Source organism: Oculina patagonica, chromosome 3, assembly GCF_052425735.1.
Source record: "Oculina patagonica isolate OP01 chromosome 3, crgOcupat, whole genome shotgun sequence".
Lineage (NCBI taxonomy): Eukaryota > Metazoa > Cnidaria > Anthozoa > Scleractinia > Oculinidae > Oculina > Oculina patagonica.
Window position 1 is genome coordinate 27,467,497 of NC_135760.1, and position 16,407 is coordinate 27,483,903.

General features: G+C 37.3%; 1 protein-coding gene across 4 annotated transcripts in view; it reads right to left on the bottom strand.

Annotated features, from left to right (window-relative positions):
* LOC144647353 (uncharacterized) overlaps nucleotides 1-16,407 on the bottom strand; it is a 30,627-nt gene that overhangs the window by 12,828 nt on the left and 1,392 nt on the right. For 2 of the 4 annotated variants that reach the window (XM_078507151.1, XM_078507150.1), the window contains exon 3: nucleotides 355-521. In XM_078507151.1, the coding sequence (XP_078363277.1) occupies nucleotides 355-456 (102 nt within the window). In that variant the 5' untranslated portion in view covers nucleotides 457-521. Of the gene's footprint in view, nucleotides 1-354; nucleotides 522-1,513; nucleotides 1,700-7,004; nucleotides 7,140-16,407 lie in introns of those variants that run through there. The other 2 variants (XM_078507153.1, XM_078507152.1) reach the window with 2 other exon arrangements.

Sequence of the window (16,407 nt, forward strand, 5' to 3'; positions counted from 1 at the left end):
ATACTAACATCAAACAACATTTTATGTCCCTTAGGACCGCCAGGGAATTAAAGGCAATAATTAAAATCGAGTGGAGAAATACCCCTATTACAAAAACTCAGGATACCTTTTAAAATGAGAACCGCCAAAACGTTATCTATCTTTTGGGGAGAAAAGCGTTTTTTTTTTTCTTCTCCAAAAAGAAAAGATTTTATTCGGCAAAACATTTAATATCCGGCCGCAAGTACAGTCTTCCCAAACCAAACAAATCTCATATCGCCCGCGCAAATAAAGTGAAATTACTGAACCGATACCGAACATTTTAACTGACAACGTTATATAAATTCATAATAAGAAGCAAGTAAGTCAGTTTACCGTGTGAATTCTTGTCTTTCTGACTCCTTTTCTTGTGGGTTTACTCTCGAATGGATTTTCCAAGTAAGGACAAAATGCGCCGATAGAGCAGTAAACACACATCCACGGCGCATCAAACTCTAAAGCTTCGGCGGGAATAGCGGGATGATGACACTCTTGATGATAGCCTGCAAAAAATAAAAACATGGAATTCACTTAAATTGAATTTGAGCTGCAATTAACCTAGGTGTAATTTCGTTTTAGCCTTCCATTTAATTAATTGATGTCAGCGACAATTTTAGTTTATTCCGGCTAAAACCTTGGCTACCTAATTCTTTTCACTGTGTCTATATGCACGCAAAAGGTGAAAAAGAAAAATCCCGAGTCGCCGAAAGTCGTGCGGTCGTTTAATTTTTAACAAGATCGGAGTGCATCTGCGGTTCGTCGAAAGTTCTGTCGATCACAATGCAGCGGCTAAAATTCAACTTGATAACCATGGAATAAGTCACTGCGTTTGGTACCGACAACCACTTCAAATCGCAACAAAAAAGCGAACGTAACACGGATACAAAATATATACAAAAATCTTACAGTGTCGATTGAACTAACCAAGCGAAGTTGTCAACATTCAGAATTGGTTAGATGTGTTAGTTGGAACCATTTGTCTCGGCACAGCAGAACCACCTGCGCTTAACAGACAGTCACCGTAAACACCTTCTCAGCCGCCATCTTGACTGAACAAATTTTCAAATATAGGTGCGTTCACGCTATGGTTAAGTCACTCTTTCGCTTCGTTTTGTTTACACGTCGTCAAGAAAATATAGGCGAAAATTAATTTTGTACTTCGTGTTCTAACTATCCACACCTGGTCTGAATATAAACCGAAAACTTGAGCGAAATTATCTAAAACGAAGCACACAAAAGCACGTGGGCGAAAAAGTGCAATATTCACAAGTTTGTACGGAATTTATAATAAACAAAATGTCTCTCACATTATTTCTCAACAATAAGTATCGAACCGTGAATCCGAAAATCAGTTTCCGGGTAAAGAATCGACGAAGACTGTTCCAAACCACTGCTTGAAAGTCGAAAGTAAAGGGAGGACATGTTATCGGGAACTCTATGTCGCATAATTAAAAAATACTAGATATACAAGAACGAAACGCAGGCATAATTTTACCTTCAAATTGTCTTCCGCAAGCTTGTTTCAGTTTCACAAGAAATTCCCTTACCGCACTCCGATAACACACGCGATAAAATCCTTAATTTGCTGCTTGTAAAAATCTTACCAAGGAGAAACGCGTCTGAACTGCGAACAACACTATAGAACCGGAGAGGCAAGGCAAGAGCAGCTGAAGAAACAGCACACCAACTTTCGCTTGAACATAATTTCGTTCAATTAATGGCCATTTGCAGAACAATGGCGGGGCTAGAACTGAGTAAACATCGGCAATTATTCCAAAAGTGAAGTGTTTGCAAGAGGAACAGATAAAATGAGGGGAAAGAGAGTAGACTTCTTATGAGCTGTCAAGGAAGCGAGGAATTCTCGGTAATAACATAAAAACACAACACACACAACTGAACCAATCGGTTTCACCTGTGTTTGTGTCCCTTTGTCAGGTGCTTGCTCACAGATCACAGAACAACTAAAACACAGGAAATTGGCCGCGAAACTCGTTTCCGTTGTGTGTCAGCCGTGACTATACGAGTGCAAAATTTAATTCAAGCTAGTGAATTTTTCACCGCGACAGCAAGAGCGCGTCAATAGTATACACTGCTGACCGCTCGCGCTAAAAAAAAGGCCTTTAAGTATAAGGAAACATTAAGATAGCAAAGTGTTCAAAAGTTAAAAGGCTTGTCCATCACAGGGAGATAAAACAAACTTAACTCTCCCTGAACTAACAAGTGAGAAATCCCTCCTACCATGAGAAATTAGCTACTGGGGCGAGAAATCGCTAAAATCTATCGGCCATTTTAGACTTCCGCTCTATTTAGTTTTTTGTTATGATGGATGACCTTTTCTAAGACTCAAATTGTAATATAGAAATGACGCAAGATAAGAAAAAAAAACTTCCACAAGCGGCAAATCCTTCCAAAGAATTGATTCAACTCTATAAGGAAAATAATTCGGCAAATACTAAAATAAATTTTTAAAAGTTGCGTGCGAAATTCTTGCTCTATTGAAGAGTCTCAAACCGTAACTAAGAGTCTCGTACGGTTTCACCGAACAAGAAACTTCATCAAAAAATGTTCATTCAGGAAAGAGTCCCACTGCGCTATTGTTCAACAAGATCAGAGCGTCTCTTGGCGAAGAAAGGAAAGTTATAAGTAAAACAAAAACAACACAGTTCACAATACACAGTCTGCGACTTGAACGCCTGCCATCTGGCTTCACAACTCGACAACTTCTAAGCTTTTGTTTGTTTTCCACAAAGAACGACAAAATTGAAAGACTGTTCTCTCTGATCAAGCGTAAACATTACAAGAAAAGAGAGTCTGCTCATACAAACTTCAACAAGCGTTTCACCTGTCTTCAAACTGCCACTTATTTCCGACAGAAAGCGAGTGCGTTTTCATTTATATTTGACAGAAATATTAAATATTTCCCCGCTTGGCGAACTATGTCAACTTTAATCTGACTTCAAGCACACAAGATAAATTAAGCATTTTACAGCTTTTCTTTTACACCGTTTTCTTGTTTTACAGTGAAACCGCAACATTTATACAATATCCAATATGTTTTCGGCGTTAAAACACTACACTTTGACGACGGATGAAATACAAATACTAATGAAAAATTGACGCGAACTACAAAATACCCATCTTTAAACATACAGGATTGAAAACGAGAAAAGCAGGTTTAAGTGACGCACTATGACGACAAATTATAGGAAAATGTCTCGAATTCATATTCATTGATTTGGCAAACCGCCAGATAAACCGGAAAATCTCCAATCTCGAAACTAAAATCGTCATCCGTTTTCACGATATCCCACGAAATCTTCTCGATCAGGAAATCTATGATAAAAATTCGAATTACAAGAAAATAACAACAAATAATACGAAAAAGTCGACCAATGCTTCTCCTTTTATAATTATTTTTTTCTTTTTTGGTGAAATGACCTAGATCGAAGGAGGAAAGAGCGATAGATATTTTTAACGGTAGCATTAATGTGACACTGCCATAAGCTTTCCTTCCTGAAAGATAACAGGGAAAACATTTATTATCAAGAGGAAGTTTGTACTCTGAAGTTATTGTCAGATATGTACCTGGATTTCGCACGAAAACGAAACCTCCTGCTTTCATGTTTTGACGTCACTTAACGTTTTAAGAAAACTATATACAGTAGCTTCCAAATGACCTTCGATGATATAAATACGTAAGGAAATGATGTGGATTTTAAGCTGAAAACTACTCCTAATTCCAATTTAATGACAGAGGCCGCGAACGATTCAACCCAAAACTTAAACCACGCGACGCATGTCAAAGTTCTCCGACTCTGGATACGAACTGGCATGGCCAGACAAATGGAAATAGAAGTTTGGACACGTACGACACTAATATAAGCACAGATGTAGCTGGCATTCTCTATACACATTACTAAAAACTTATAAAATAGCAGAAAAAGTCGACGACGACGTGGAGGCCCCATTAGGGGGGGGGGGGGTCCGAGTATCCCGTATCCCATTAATTTTTGGCCTAAATATCCCGTATCCCATTTATTCCTGTAGTTTCCTGAAGTTCGATATCTCACAATCTCTTTTCTTAATATCCCGTATCCCTATAATTTTTTCCCCAAATATCCCGTATCAATAAAACCCCTTAAAAAGGAGCAATAGTTTTGGGATTTTTGCATGGTATATACATTTCACTGAATTTTTGTTCTTAGATACTGTCTGCTTCAGTCTATATATATATATATAGTAAGGGCCCCAATGAACAAACCAGGGAAATAGTTACTACAGTGTATCAATGGTCGACAACTGTCAGTGTTGCATGCAGCATTTCTGCGCACAACAGTTAAAAGAGCTTGGTAACCAGCTTCAACAACCCATGTGTGACGTCAACATGGCAGCTTCCACGAGTGTCGAAAAGAATGCAAAACGACAAGACCATAGAATTAGACAAAGCGAAGAAAAAAAAAACAGATTTGATAGACATCACAATTGCTCGAATTGTGCGGCGCCAATTTTGGTAAGGCTACGAGGACAACACAGTTCCGATAAGCAACCGTATTGACGTCATAGACGCCTCAGACCACAGATGGCGAACTGAAGTTGTTGATGACCACATTTAGTCAACAAGGTTTTTCGTTTTCTGTCAGTGACTTGATTTTTGCAATACTGTCATCGACAACTTGATTCTCACATGGACATTTTAGTTGTGGACTATTACTGATAGTACTTGCCGGCCTCGCCGTGCATTGATTCTCACATAGACATTTTAGTTGTGGACTATTACTGATAGTACTTGCCGGCCTCGCCGTGCATTGATTCTCGCATAGACATTTTAGTTGTGGACTATTACTGATAGTACTTGCCGCCGGCCTCGCCGTGCATGTCTCTTCTTTTTGCAGTTGATTTACGCCAGTAAACTTTAGACTTATCAGCGTGAACCGGCTAGAAAAAAGAACTTGTACAATTCAGCTCAGCAATCAAAAGAATAATATCGGCCAAATTGACATTGCAATTGGTGCACTTTGACGGTGACCTTAGCCTCCAAATGCTGGATGAGTGTATCAGTAGTGTGCAGAATTTTTTTTCCAGTCCTACCTGAGCCGAACCAGTGTAACAAAAATGTGTAAAGAAGCACGCCTTCTGTTTAATAATTCTACACTGCTCTAGAAAACAGTCGCACCAGTTGTGAAATAATTCAAACCAGCACGAATGATCTGATTCATCTGGTTCCTGTCGCTCTAGTATCACCTGAAATAATACTTTTGTTTGCCCAGACCTAGACTGCTGATGAAGGATCGGCTGTTCCAACAAGGGAAGAATTTTAGACCCTAAATAACTAATGTTCCCTTTTCTTTCAGACACAGTGTTTTTTATGGAGTCAAGTTATCCATCAAGGGAAGAAATTTAGACCAAAATAACAAAAACTTCCTTTATTGAAGTATCTTCCCACATAACAGGAAAACACGCGATTTTTCACAACAACCTGAAAAATAAAATAATTACGAGACTATGAATAGCTTCACCCTCTCTTGAAAAGAAATAAATGGTATCTTTTTATACAAACTGTTTTCAATGTTCTTTTAAATCTATTTTGCGGAGCCACATGGTTCACATATTGCTAAGCTCTTCACGTATCCTAGAGACATATGGTATTACTGTCCCAAGGCGCGTTGGTTAGCAACAGATCCCTTTCCCGCGGAATGTCGCTCGCCATGGCCGGTTAATAATCACAACAAGGTGTCAACAAATTGAACACATTTATATTTTTGGGGCTTCGTATCACATATAGACACTTTTCAAATGCGCAAAAGAAACGATCTTTTTCGCAAAAAAAGCTGCGCTCAATTTGGCAATGATCTCACTACATTGAAATTCTGACAGTGCAAAACCAAACGGACACATAGCTTTGATTAAAATAACAGCGATTACATTGCATTTTGTTCAGTGCGTGACCCGATTAATAGAAAACTGCATCCAACACAATCTTTGCTGATCGGCCGGCGTATCGCATAAGGACTAAACGTATTATATTAATGACCACGGCTACGGAAAATGCTAATGGCCGACAGAACATCCATTATATATAAACATCTGCGAGCAACACAAATTAATGTTAATAGTATTCGAATTTCCTCTACTATCCTGTTTAAATTCTATGTGTTTATCTGCTGCCCGATTAAAACACCTCACAGAAGTTGAAGATTCGAACTGATTGGAACTACAATCAAGGCTCTTTAACTACCTGGTTGTTACTCCACCCTTTTCGCCTCAGAAACTTCTATTTGAAAATCATCTAAAAAATTTCCCACTTAATTCAATACAAACATAAATGCCTGTTGTAAGTTTAGAGGGAACAGACAAGTCTCATGTATGTTGTTGTGTAGACAATTATCAAATAAACAGAAACAGAAATGAATGCCGAGACCAATATTAAAGGAAACAAAATTTCCTTCTTTGTGTCCGTGCACTATGCAAAACCTCAAATATTTTTGGTGCTGTTAAATTACTTACTGAACCGGCCTATCAGCAAACGTTTATGTTTTTATAAACAAAACGGCACGGCGATTAGGCAAACAAATCAGGGAATTTGTGAAAGTTGTCGCCAATAAACCCTTCCGTTCGAAACTTCCTTTTTAAAGCTAACTAATAGACCCTGTATAAAAACCCAAACCAACGCACTCTCCGCTTTGCACTTCTATGTGATCAAATTTGGGTGAATTTGTATGCAAATTCTGGTTTAAGAAACTAATTTAAATTGGTCGGATCACGGATTGAAAGAGAACAGTTCGAGCGCTTCTGAAGGTTGTCTACCTTGAAGCAAACCGAAATAGAACCACTAGCTTTACTGAGATACAAAAATATTCAACGCTAAACACGTCAACATATATGAAAGACAAAAGTACAAATACAGTGTAACAAACGCTACGTATGCAACGCTTGAATTTAAACCAGAAATACAAGACTTCATATAGAAAACTTCAACTTAAGCCAACCTTTTGAGTCAGTGTTCAGCAGCAGTTAAGTGTTTCGTTAAATCAAATCGTGGCTGTTGTTAATCTCAGCAACTGAACCTTTCAAAGGCAGCCACAACATTCGAGACCTTCCATGTGTGAAATTACTTGTTCTGGGTGAATATCCATGCCAACGGCAGTGCTCCAAAAGAACTTTAATTCCCTTGAATGTGTGTGCACAATAAGACGGCTAAGGTTATCGCGGTCCGCTTTTGACAAGGGGAGACTTTTGTTTAACACGACGCTGGTCATTTGACAACATCATGAATGGTAAAACCCCTTTGTACCAATATGGTCCTTTGTGTTTGTCGTGGAAGAACAAAGAGACTGGTTCAATGGAAGTCGTGTTTGTGTTTTCTTAAACAAAAGAACACGACAGCCGTGCACCTGGTGAAAATCCTCAAGCAGTCGGCTGAGAGAATGTCACTGTAGCAATGTAGAATGAGTAGCGCTTTTTACGTCGCCTGGATCCGTTTCATGACATGGAATACATGAAGAGAACTGAGAGAATTCTGAAAGCCTTACTAGTCGCTACTTATGCCAAAAAAACTCTAAAAGCAAAAAACACATGAAACTTTTCTTGAGGAATGCAAGCGCTTATTGGTACTGTTTAGACTCACGCGCAAACGATTTCAGTTTTACACAGCTTTTAGTGATCAGAAATTTGTACTGAGCGTGTAGTCGCTGTTAAAGTTAAGGCATCTTTCACTTAGACTTTAAATTCTTCAAAGAGCATAGCCGACTTTTAAATTCCCATTAGTGGAGCACCGGTTAGTAATGGTTGAAAATAGCGTTTGAAAGAATTTCCATTAGAATCAATTTCACAAGCTAAATTTACGTCATAAATTTAATAATTCATAAACGCGCCAAACAAAACCTCGACATTTTTTTGTTACAACATTCACACGAACCACAAAATCACAAAGTTTGTTGCCAAAACTAGGCAACTGACGTGCGAAGAACTCTTTTACTGGAATAAAGGTTTTAAGTCTACTTTTTTCAGGCGGAGATTTGATCTGAGAGAGATTTACTGGGAGTACGTGTATGCCATTAATATGGGTTTCTGATGGCACTTGATTCATAGCAACCATGAGAAAAGACATTTTTGTTAATTCGCGCGCGAGTTTTGTACAGATCCTTTTCACCTAACTCAAAACACGTGTGCACTATAATGACACTGACACCAGTAAATCATCACAAACGATTCTCGCTCTCTCATTTTCTTATTAGTTCGTTCAGGAAATGAAAGACCTACAAGTGTTCTTAAGTCATATCCACGCGGCCATGTAGCTAGCATGTCCCGCCCAGCATCACGTTTAGTCCTGTGTGAGAGGCTCTTCACTTCCAAGCTCAACTCTCAAGAACCGATTGCCATTCATTCCTCTCTGAAATCCTACAATCTTGCAAAAGTACCCATTCATATGTCTGTGAAAACTAAACATAAATTTGAAAGTGCAAGCCCTATTCTTTACACGCAGTACAGTTCTCTCAATAATTATACATTTCGGTATAAATAACTACTTCGAGAATAAAATGATTTTTTAACTGATTTTTCAATAAACAAACATCTCATTTAGTTTTATGGTGTAATTTCGGGGACGTAGAAAAATCTGAGACCGAGTAAAAATCAAGAGATTTATGACATTTGACGTCACCTATGATGCAATTTAAAAGTCGATAACGTTCACGATTTCATGGAAACTTACATATTCATACGTACATTACCCTACTTATTCTTCGTAGGGTTATGAATTTCACCGTATCAAGCATTCATTCCCACGAACTCTCACATCACCGTAAACGATGATACTATCCGTTAGTTTATAACTTGTGAAAGAGATAGGTCAAATATGAATGGAAAAGGTTATTGCTTTTCATTTAAAAAAAAAAAACATGCTCACCTGAGCCATCATACAATCAAAACGCTGTATGTTGACCTATGTTGACTTTAAAGGAAAACAATCTGTAAACTTCAGGCGAAGATATTGCATTGCTGTTAATGATAAAGAACGTGTTTAAGCACAAGTAAACTTTGTAAAGAAAGTTATTCAGATTTTACAATTGATCACAATTTTGGTGATATTACAGGTGATTATTATGACTACCAATACGCTCTGTACTGGTCTCTTATTATGACTACAATACGCTCTGTACTGCATGGTCATATGTTTTGTTGTTATTGTTTACATGTAGCGACACACACCCTGACATTACAAATCTAAAAGAAAAGTGCTTGTTGCCTTCTAGACTTTTTTAGTTTAATCGGCTTTTTTAATTTGCTTGTGTTATATTAATTGAACACACACAATGCTCATAAACAGAAATATAGAGTACATTATAGTTCAATAAAGAGTACATTATAGTTCAATATACTGAGTACATTATAGTTCAAAAAATCAGAGCCTGAATTGGTTGCTACCTATTCAAGCAAATCTTTGCTTTCATTGTTTGCCAATTTTGTCCTGCAGCACATTTTAACATTCCTTCACTTCTAAGGAAAATACTTGCATCACTAGAGAACATAAACATAATTTACTTGATCACATAAATTCAAAGACAACTGTTTATTATAACTTGCAAAAAAAAAAACCCAACACAAGAACCACTGGCTGACATGCCTTCAGCTCTCATTGTTGGGATGTTGAGTTGTGGATATAGTCTGTCCCCGGGAGTCTGTCCTTAACCCAACATGCAGCTCCCTCTAATGCACCTATCAATGTTAACCCGCTGGGGGGGGGGGGAAGGCCGGGCATAGGCAGGAGATTTGACAGCAATAAGCCATTTCCAAGTTACCCTTTGCCTCTCTTTTAAAACGAGTCTACGTGCGAAACCATTCAAATGAAAATGAGTTTGATTTGCATGAAAATGGACTTGTAGGTGAAACTCATTTTCATATGAATAGATTCGCACATAGACTCGCTTTGAAACAGAGGCAAAGGGTAACTCGGAAATGGCCTATTGTTTGCCCGTAGTGGGGACTTTTGACCGTTTTAACTGACTTTCCTATAACATTTTTTGAAGTTTCGTGACTCTTTTGAACATCCACAAATGCCCCCCCCCCCCCCCCGCCCCTTATTTTTATTTTTTGATATATAAAATATTTTTTTTTTTTTTTTTTTTTTTAAATTTATTTTTTTTTTTTTTTTGGTTATAAAAAAATAAATAAAAAGTATTTTTTTTTTTTTTTTTTTTTTAATAATAATTAATAATAATATTTATAAATAAATAAAAAAATGAAAAAAATTTATTATAATAAAAATTATATTATTGAAAAAAAAAAAAAAAAAAAAAAATGTTTGTTAATTTTTTAATTTTTAAATTTTTAAATAAGTTTAAAATTTTGAAAATTTTAAAATTTTTAAAAATTTGAAAAAAAAAAAAAAAAAAAATTTTGGGGGTAGGTTGTTTTTTTTTTTTTTTTTTTTTGGGCATTTAAAGAGAAAGTCTCAGCTAAGTTCAAATGCCCGGCCTATACCCAGCCTCCCTTTTCCCCATGTCCCAGACCAGAGGATGGCAAAGAAATGTACAAAGATTTACAGCACATGTACAGTACAGAGCTATATATTGGTACTACTTGTTAAATTTTTGTTCAGCCATGTTCCGATATCCATCGCCATTATGGTTTTCTTAAACAACCTTATACCTTTCATTTGAATGGTCAGAGCTAAGGACAAGTTTAAAGATACCCAGCTGAGCAACAGTATTAGTTTTTTAGGTGTAACTAGGATAAATATTTTTAATGTGACACTAAAATTCCATATACTACATGCTTAAAGAATTAAAATTAAAAACAATGCCCTTGATATGTACAGCTGAGTTTTCAGCTGTGTTTTGTAACTCAGATAAAAAAACTCAAAAACAAAGCATAATTTTGAAACAACTATTAGTCATTCAAATTCTGTTAATTTATTAAATCTTATTAGGTAGCACACTTCTTTTAGACAATGTTACCAAAATTCTATATCACACATGGTGTTTCTCTTTATATAACTTAAGCCATCATCCTAATGTTACACTTTACTGGGATCAAGTGAGATGAAACTAACTCATGATTACAAAGAGACAATGAAGTGTGTATAATGCCTAACTGAAACACTGAAACTATATTTACCATAAGGAAATATAATATTATTAGACTCATAATAATATTGTACTTTAACCACAGGCCTACCATCCTATGTTTGTGAGGCCACAGCATGCCCATATGAATATTCAAATTTCTTCACTAATTGCTATTTGTAATAGTTAAGCTTTCTAAAATCAGTTTTTACGACTCGTTTGTTTTAAAGCCGTTTTCTTGGCGATTTGTAGCATGTAAGAGCAGTTCTAGGAGTTTAAGTTTTCGACTCGTGTATAGAATACAAATATTTACACAAGGCGTGCCGACATTTATAATCTGATTATTGTTTGAAAGCCACACAAGGCATGATAATATGTCACAAAGACAACATAGGGCAATACACTCTAGACTCACTATTACTACGTATGCCATAAAGACACAACATAAGAGTCTAGTTTTATCATGTTCGTGCTTATACACAAGTGCAACAGAATTCTGCTGATGGGTTTGGAATATGGGTCCGGTGCCAAAAAAGACAGGTTTCAGCTTTTTCACAGTTCATTGTAAATATTTCAGATTTCAAGATCCTGACAATAAGTTGGCTCAGTGGAAAGATCTTTAATAAGACACTTCAATTCACGAGAGTAATTAGCAAAGGTTAAGTCTTCGTCGAGCGGAGTGACCCATACAGGCCTTAGCTAAATTATCCTGATTTCTCTGTCGAGAAGTATTAACTCCCCCCTGGGATGGGATGCTAGCCCATCAAAGGGTTACACCCCAGCATTATTTCGCCGGTACTCATAATATATAATAATAATATAATGTTTAATGGAAACTCATTGCAGTTATTATAACTGAATTGCAGAGTAAAATACACCTGGGTGGAGTGTGGCACTATGAGAGTGAGCAAAGTAACCAGACCGCTTGATCCACAGTCCAGCAGGCTAACCATCAGTCTACCTCCCACAAAATTCACAAGTAATTAACCAATATCTATTTTCTCCTCACTTTATCGATGCATTCTCAAACAGATTAATTAAGTTAGTGAGAATTAAGAAAATCGTCAATTATGAACACTACCATGATGAACTACCACATTCTCAGAACTAAAGATATATATCACTAATTACTAAGAAGAAGTAATTGGAGGTTGGAATTACAGCGCGACGCGCCTTACCGTGGCCACCCAACAAACTTTTTTGACAAGTTAGCCAATCAGAGAGCGCGAATTTGTTTGAGCTGTCCCGCCTCCTGCCTCCTTGTTCAAAGCGCGGGTTCTAATTTTAGTCCTCGACACAAAGCGATAGAAAGAAAGCTAAAGAAGGTTAAACGCATACGGCAAAGGACGAAATGAGTGAGCTCTACAACTGGATCTTGTGGATTCAAAACTTCGACTAAGCTCCCTCAAATATCTACAACCCGGGGGACATTGATGCTTTCTTTCCTTCACCAGACAAACTGATCCTGGCCGAGAACTGCGAATTTGGAAAGCGAGATCAAGAATGTCGTTGGCATGGAAGGCAAGAGGGCACCGTTGAAGTCGATAGACCTTTCTTAGAAGTTTACCTCGAACAGTTGTATTAGCACACCCGCAAATGCAAGTGTCAAAAAGTTCTGCAGGTTTTTCAAACAGCGCTAGCGGCAGCACTAGCATGAGCAGACAGAATGTATACGTGTAAAGCATTAGATAGAAAAACAACCCAGATGAATGAAAACTTACTAGTTTTGCAAGTGTAGATTACGTCGATTACCAGTGCTTCTGGAGAGTTACAGAATCAAAGCTCAGCAAGAAGAATTTACTACTTTAGAAGCCGTTTGATAATTGCGAATAATTTCGGTTATTTTCCACATGGCGCGCTGCCCAAGGCATGACGAACCCCGACCGGAACGAGCAGCGCGGCGCCTACCGCCGATGCGAAGGACAACCCCGGCCCCCCCCGAGGGGACGGCGAGGATAATTGTAAGAATTGTAATAATTGCGGATAATTTCAATAATTGCGGATTCCACCATGGTCTATTTATTGAGCCGCAGTGTTTAGAGATCTGCTGAATGACTTCGGAGTTCAGCTGCTTTTCCAACCTCCTTACTCTCCGTATTAAACACATGCGAATATTGCTTTCACCACGAAATAAAGGAATTCCTTCGAAAATGTCAAATGCTTGCCAACGACGAAACAAAGATCGCAATCGTTGAGGGAGTTTCAACAATTTTACAGCAAAATTCTTTTAGCTTTTTTCAGAACGGTGGATATGTTTAAAATATTGCTTAAAAATTGATTTACGTCTGTACCATACCAAAAATATAAGCTGAAATAAAATACAACCTTCAGTTTTAATACGAATGCGATTCCACAGGTTTCGTGACAACAGCCTTGAACATTGCAAGGGGTGGGACAGCTCAAACAAATTCGCGCTCTCTGATTGGCTAATTAACTTGTCAAAAAAATTAAAGTTTGTTGGGTGGCCACGGTAAGGCGCGTCGCATTGTAAAATGGTTAATTTAAAATACAGAAATATTAATCCTGTGGCTGCACCTGCTGTGTGATGGATTAAAGTCAGTCCCAGGAATAATATTAGTGCTCAATAAAACTCACATAAACTACCAATGATTAGCATTGCCATAGCAGGTCCACATCAGTATGTGCTGCCATTCTACCTGACCTATTTTACCAAATAAAGTTTGTTCTCATCTTGTAGGATCACACACACAAATGCTTATATGAAGTGACACATCAAATTATGGAACTATGCTCTAAAACAACACTTCAAAAAGCCAAACCACTCAGTGAGCTCAATGCAGACATGTTTAATGTGTTTCTACTTTGGAGGCTCCAGCAAGTCTAGGAGGAAACTTTAGGGAACTTTTATTTGGATTCATTAATTGATGTAAAACCCGAATAAAGTAACTGCTTCAATAAGCTGTGATAATTTTTTAAAAAAAACACAGCGGCGTTAATTTTTTATTTTTTACCTGTAACAGGCAGTTGTCACAGAAAATGGTGTCATGAGCAAATCGATAAATATGTGTTACACATCACAAAATTGCTGCACAGCCTGTTGACACATGGGTAAGTTCAGTTGTCAGGAACTTGATACTCAGTCAAATCGTACTTAAAGGGAAAAAACATTATAAGAGAGGCATCACAAGCACATACATAAGGGTACACGCATGCATATTTGATATTAACATTTTGACATACATGTATTTAACAGCTCAAGTGTGCTTTAAAGTTTGTGAAGAGAAGAATTGGGCACTTAACAATCTATTTTAGCTATTGTCCGTAGTATGTGCAGCACTCTTAACAGAAGATATAACCAAGTCACTCTACATCATCCCATGTACATCAAAAGCACCTGTCAAGGATTACTAAAATGATCAGATAATATACTGGTTTGTGTCAAAGGAAATTATGTGACCAAGAAAAAATAGAACTCTTCCTGGACATCTACATGACTGAAAAAATTTTCCTGGCAAATATATATACATGAAGTAGAAATTTAACATGATCCCGAGGAGGTGAGGCGGGGTGAGGGGGGAGGGGGGTGGGGGGACCCGGGGCCGAGGGGGTGCGGGGGGGGAGGGGGGGGGGGGGGGGGGGGAGGGGGGGGGGGGGGGGCGGGGCCCGGGCGGAGCGACAGGGGGGACGTTGAAATAATAATTAATATACTGTATATCTGTAAAAAAAAAAAGTCAAAATGCATTTTAAGATCGTTGTTTAAGTGGAATGCCCCTGAAAACTATATGTTATACATTAAAAAAACCAGTATTGATCAATGGAAAACAACACATCCTTTGCAGCATATATAGACTGCTTTCCAAGGCAGTGACATGTACTAAAGTGTACTCACTACTGGCAACAAATAATCAACAAAGAAAGTTTAGTGTAAAACTCAACCAACTTTGACATGATATCATGTTCAAGTGTGAGTGGGGGCTCTTTGTTGTAAATGATGTCACCAGGTGTAACCATCTTTAGTTAATAGTTATTACTGGGTAAGAAAATCCCAGGATAAAACCAAAATTTGGTTGTTACATACAAAACAGCTTGCTATTATATACTACTGACAGTTGGTGTCAAATGCTATTGACCATCTCCCACTGAATCTTAATCACACAACACATTCATTTTAAAGGAAAGGCAGTGAATCACTAGCAAAAAATACTCGGATAACCAGACTATATATACTTATTAATATACATGTAACAATAAGGAAGTCCTACTGAAATGTACTAGCTACTAGACACGAAGCCGGTCGGACTCCGCCAAAATTTAAAATGCACTGAGTTTGGCACCGACAAACATTTCTTAATATAACCAACAGGCTGTTTTAAACAATTGTCAGTGACTTTTCCCACTGTTCAATTGAGAAACTAATCTGGTTAACACCAGGAGTTGAACAACGCCAGACATTTAAATGACCAGAAGAAATACAGTATTGTGTGTTAAACGTATAAAATCTTAAATGTCGTAAATTGATGAACGGCACAGAATCAAGATTTCTGGATATTAAATTTAAAAATTTATCTATATAATAAAAGCTACGCCAAGAAAACGCAAATCGGTCCTTTTTAACATATTTAAACAAACAAAATTTATTTCCTTTAATATTATTTGTAATAGCGGTATATGTAGTATGCACATATTTCAAAATACATAATTTTGATCAACCGTTCCATCAATCCGACAAAACTGAAACATTGTTGAACAAAATCTCTTTGCGCGCGAAGTCATTCAGCTGACAATTTTGACAACCACAACATCCATTAGTGAAAAAGAAATATAAATACTCTGCAACGTAACTACTATTTTAATCAACCACTGCGTGATGGGGCTACTTCTGCAGAATAATGAATTCCACGGCTACTTACAAGTTCAGTATTTCGAACTTGCTTATACTTCGAAATTACCGCCATGATAAATACAAAATGAATGAGCTTTTAATTTTGTCCATCATATCAGCGAGAATGACTCAATCATTTGGTTTCGAAGCAACAGTAGTCCAGTTGAATTCTGATCGGAACGTTGACACTTTTCCTTGGAAACCTTTGAATGTAATGCGCTCTTTTGAACATTTTGACTGAGACCACTCGCAAATCGACGTCAATATTCTTATTTTTGAAATCAATACAATCACATAAATAAAAGAAAACCTGTATCAATTTTTATCTCATCTGCTATTTTAATTTTATCAGAATATCAGTTCGCCATTTTTCTCGAAAATTTCTCACTGACTGAATGGCAAAGCGAATTCGATGTTTATATTTTTATTAAATCGAACATTTTCTGAACTTGGATACGATTCGGCGAGTCATTATCACGAAGT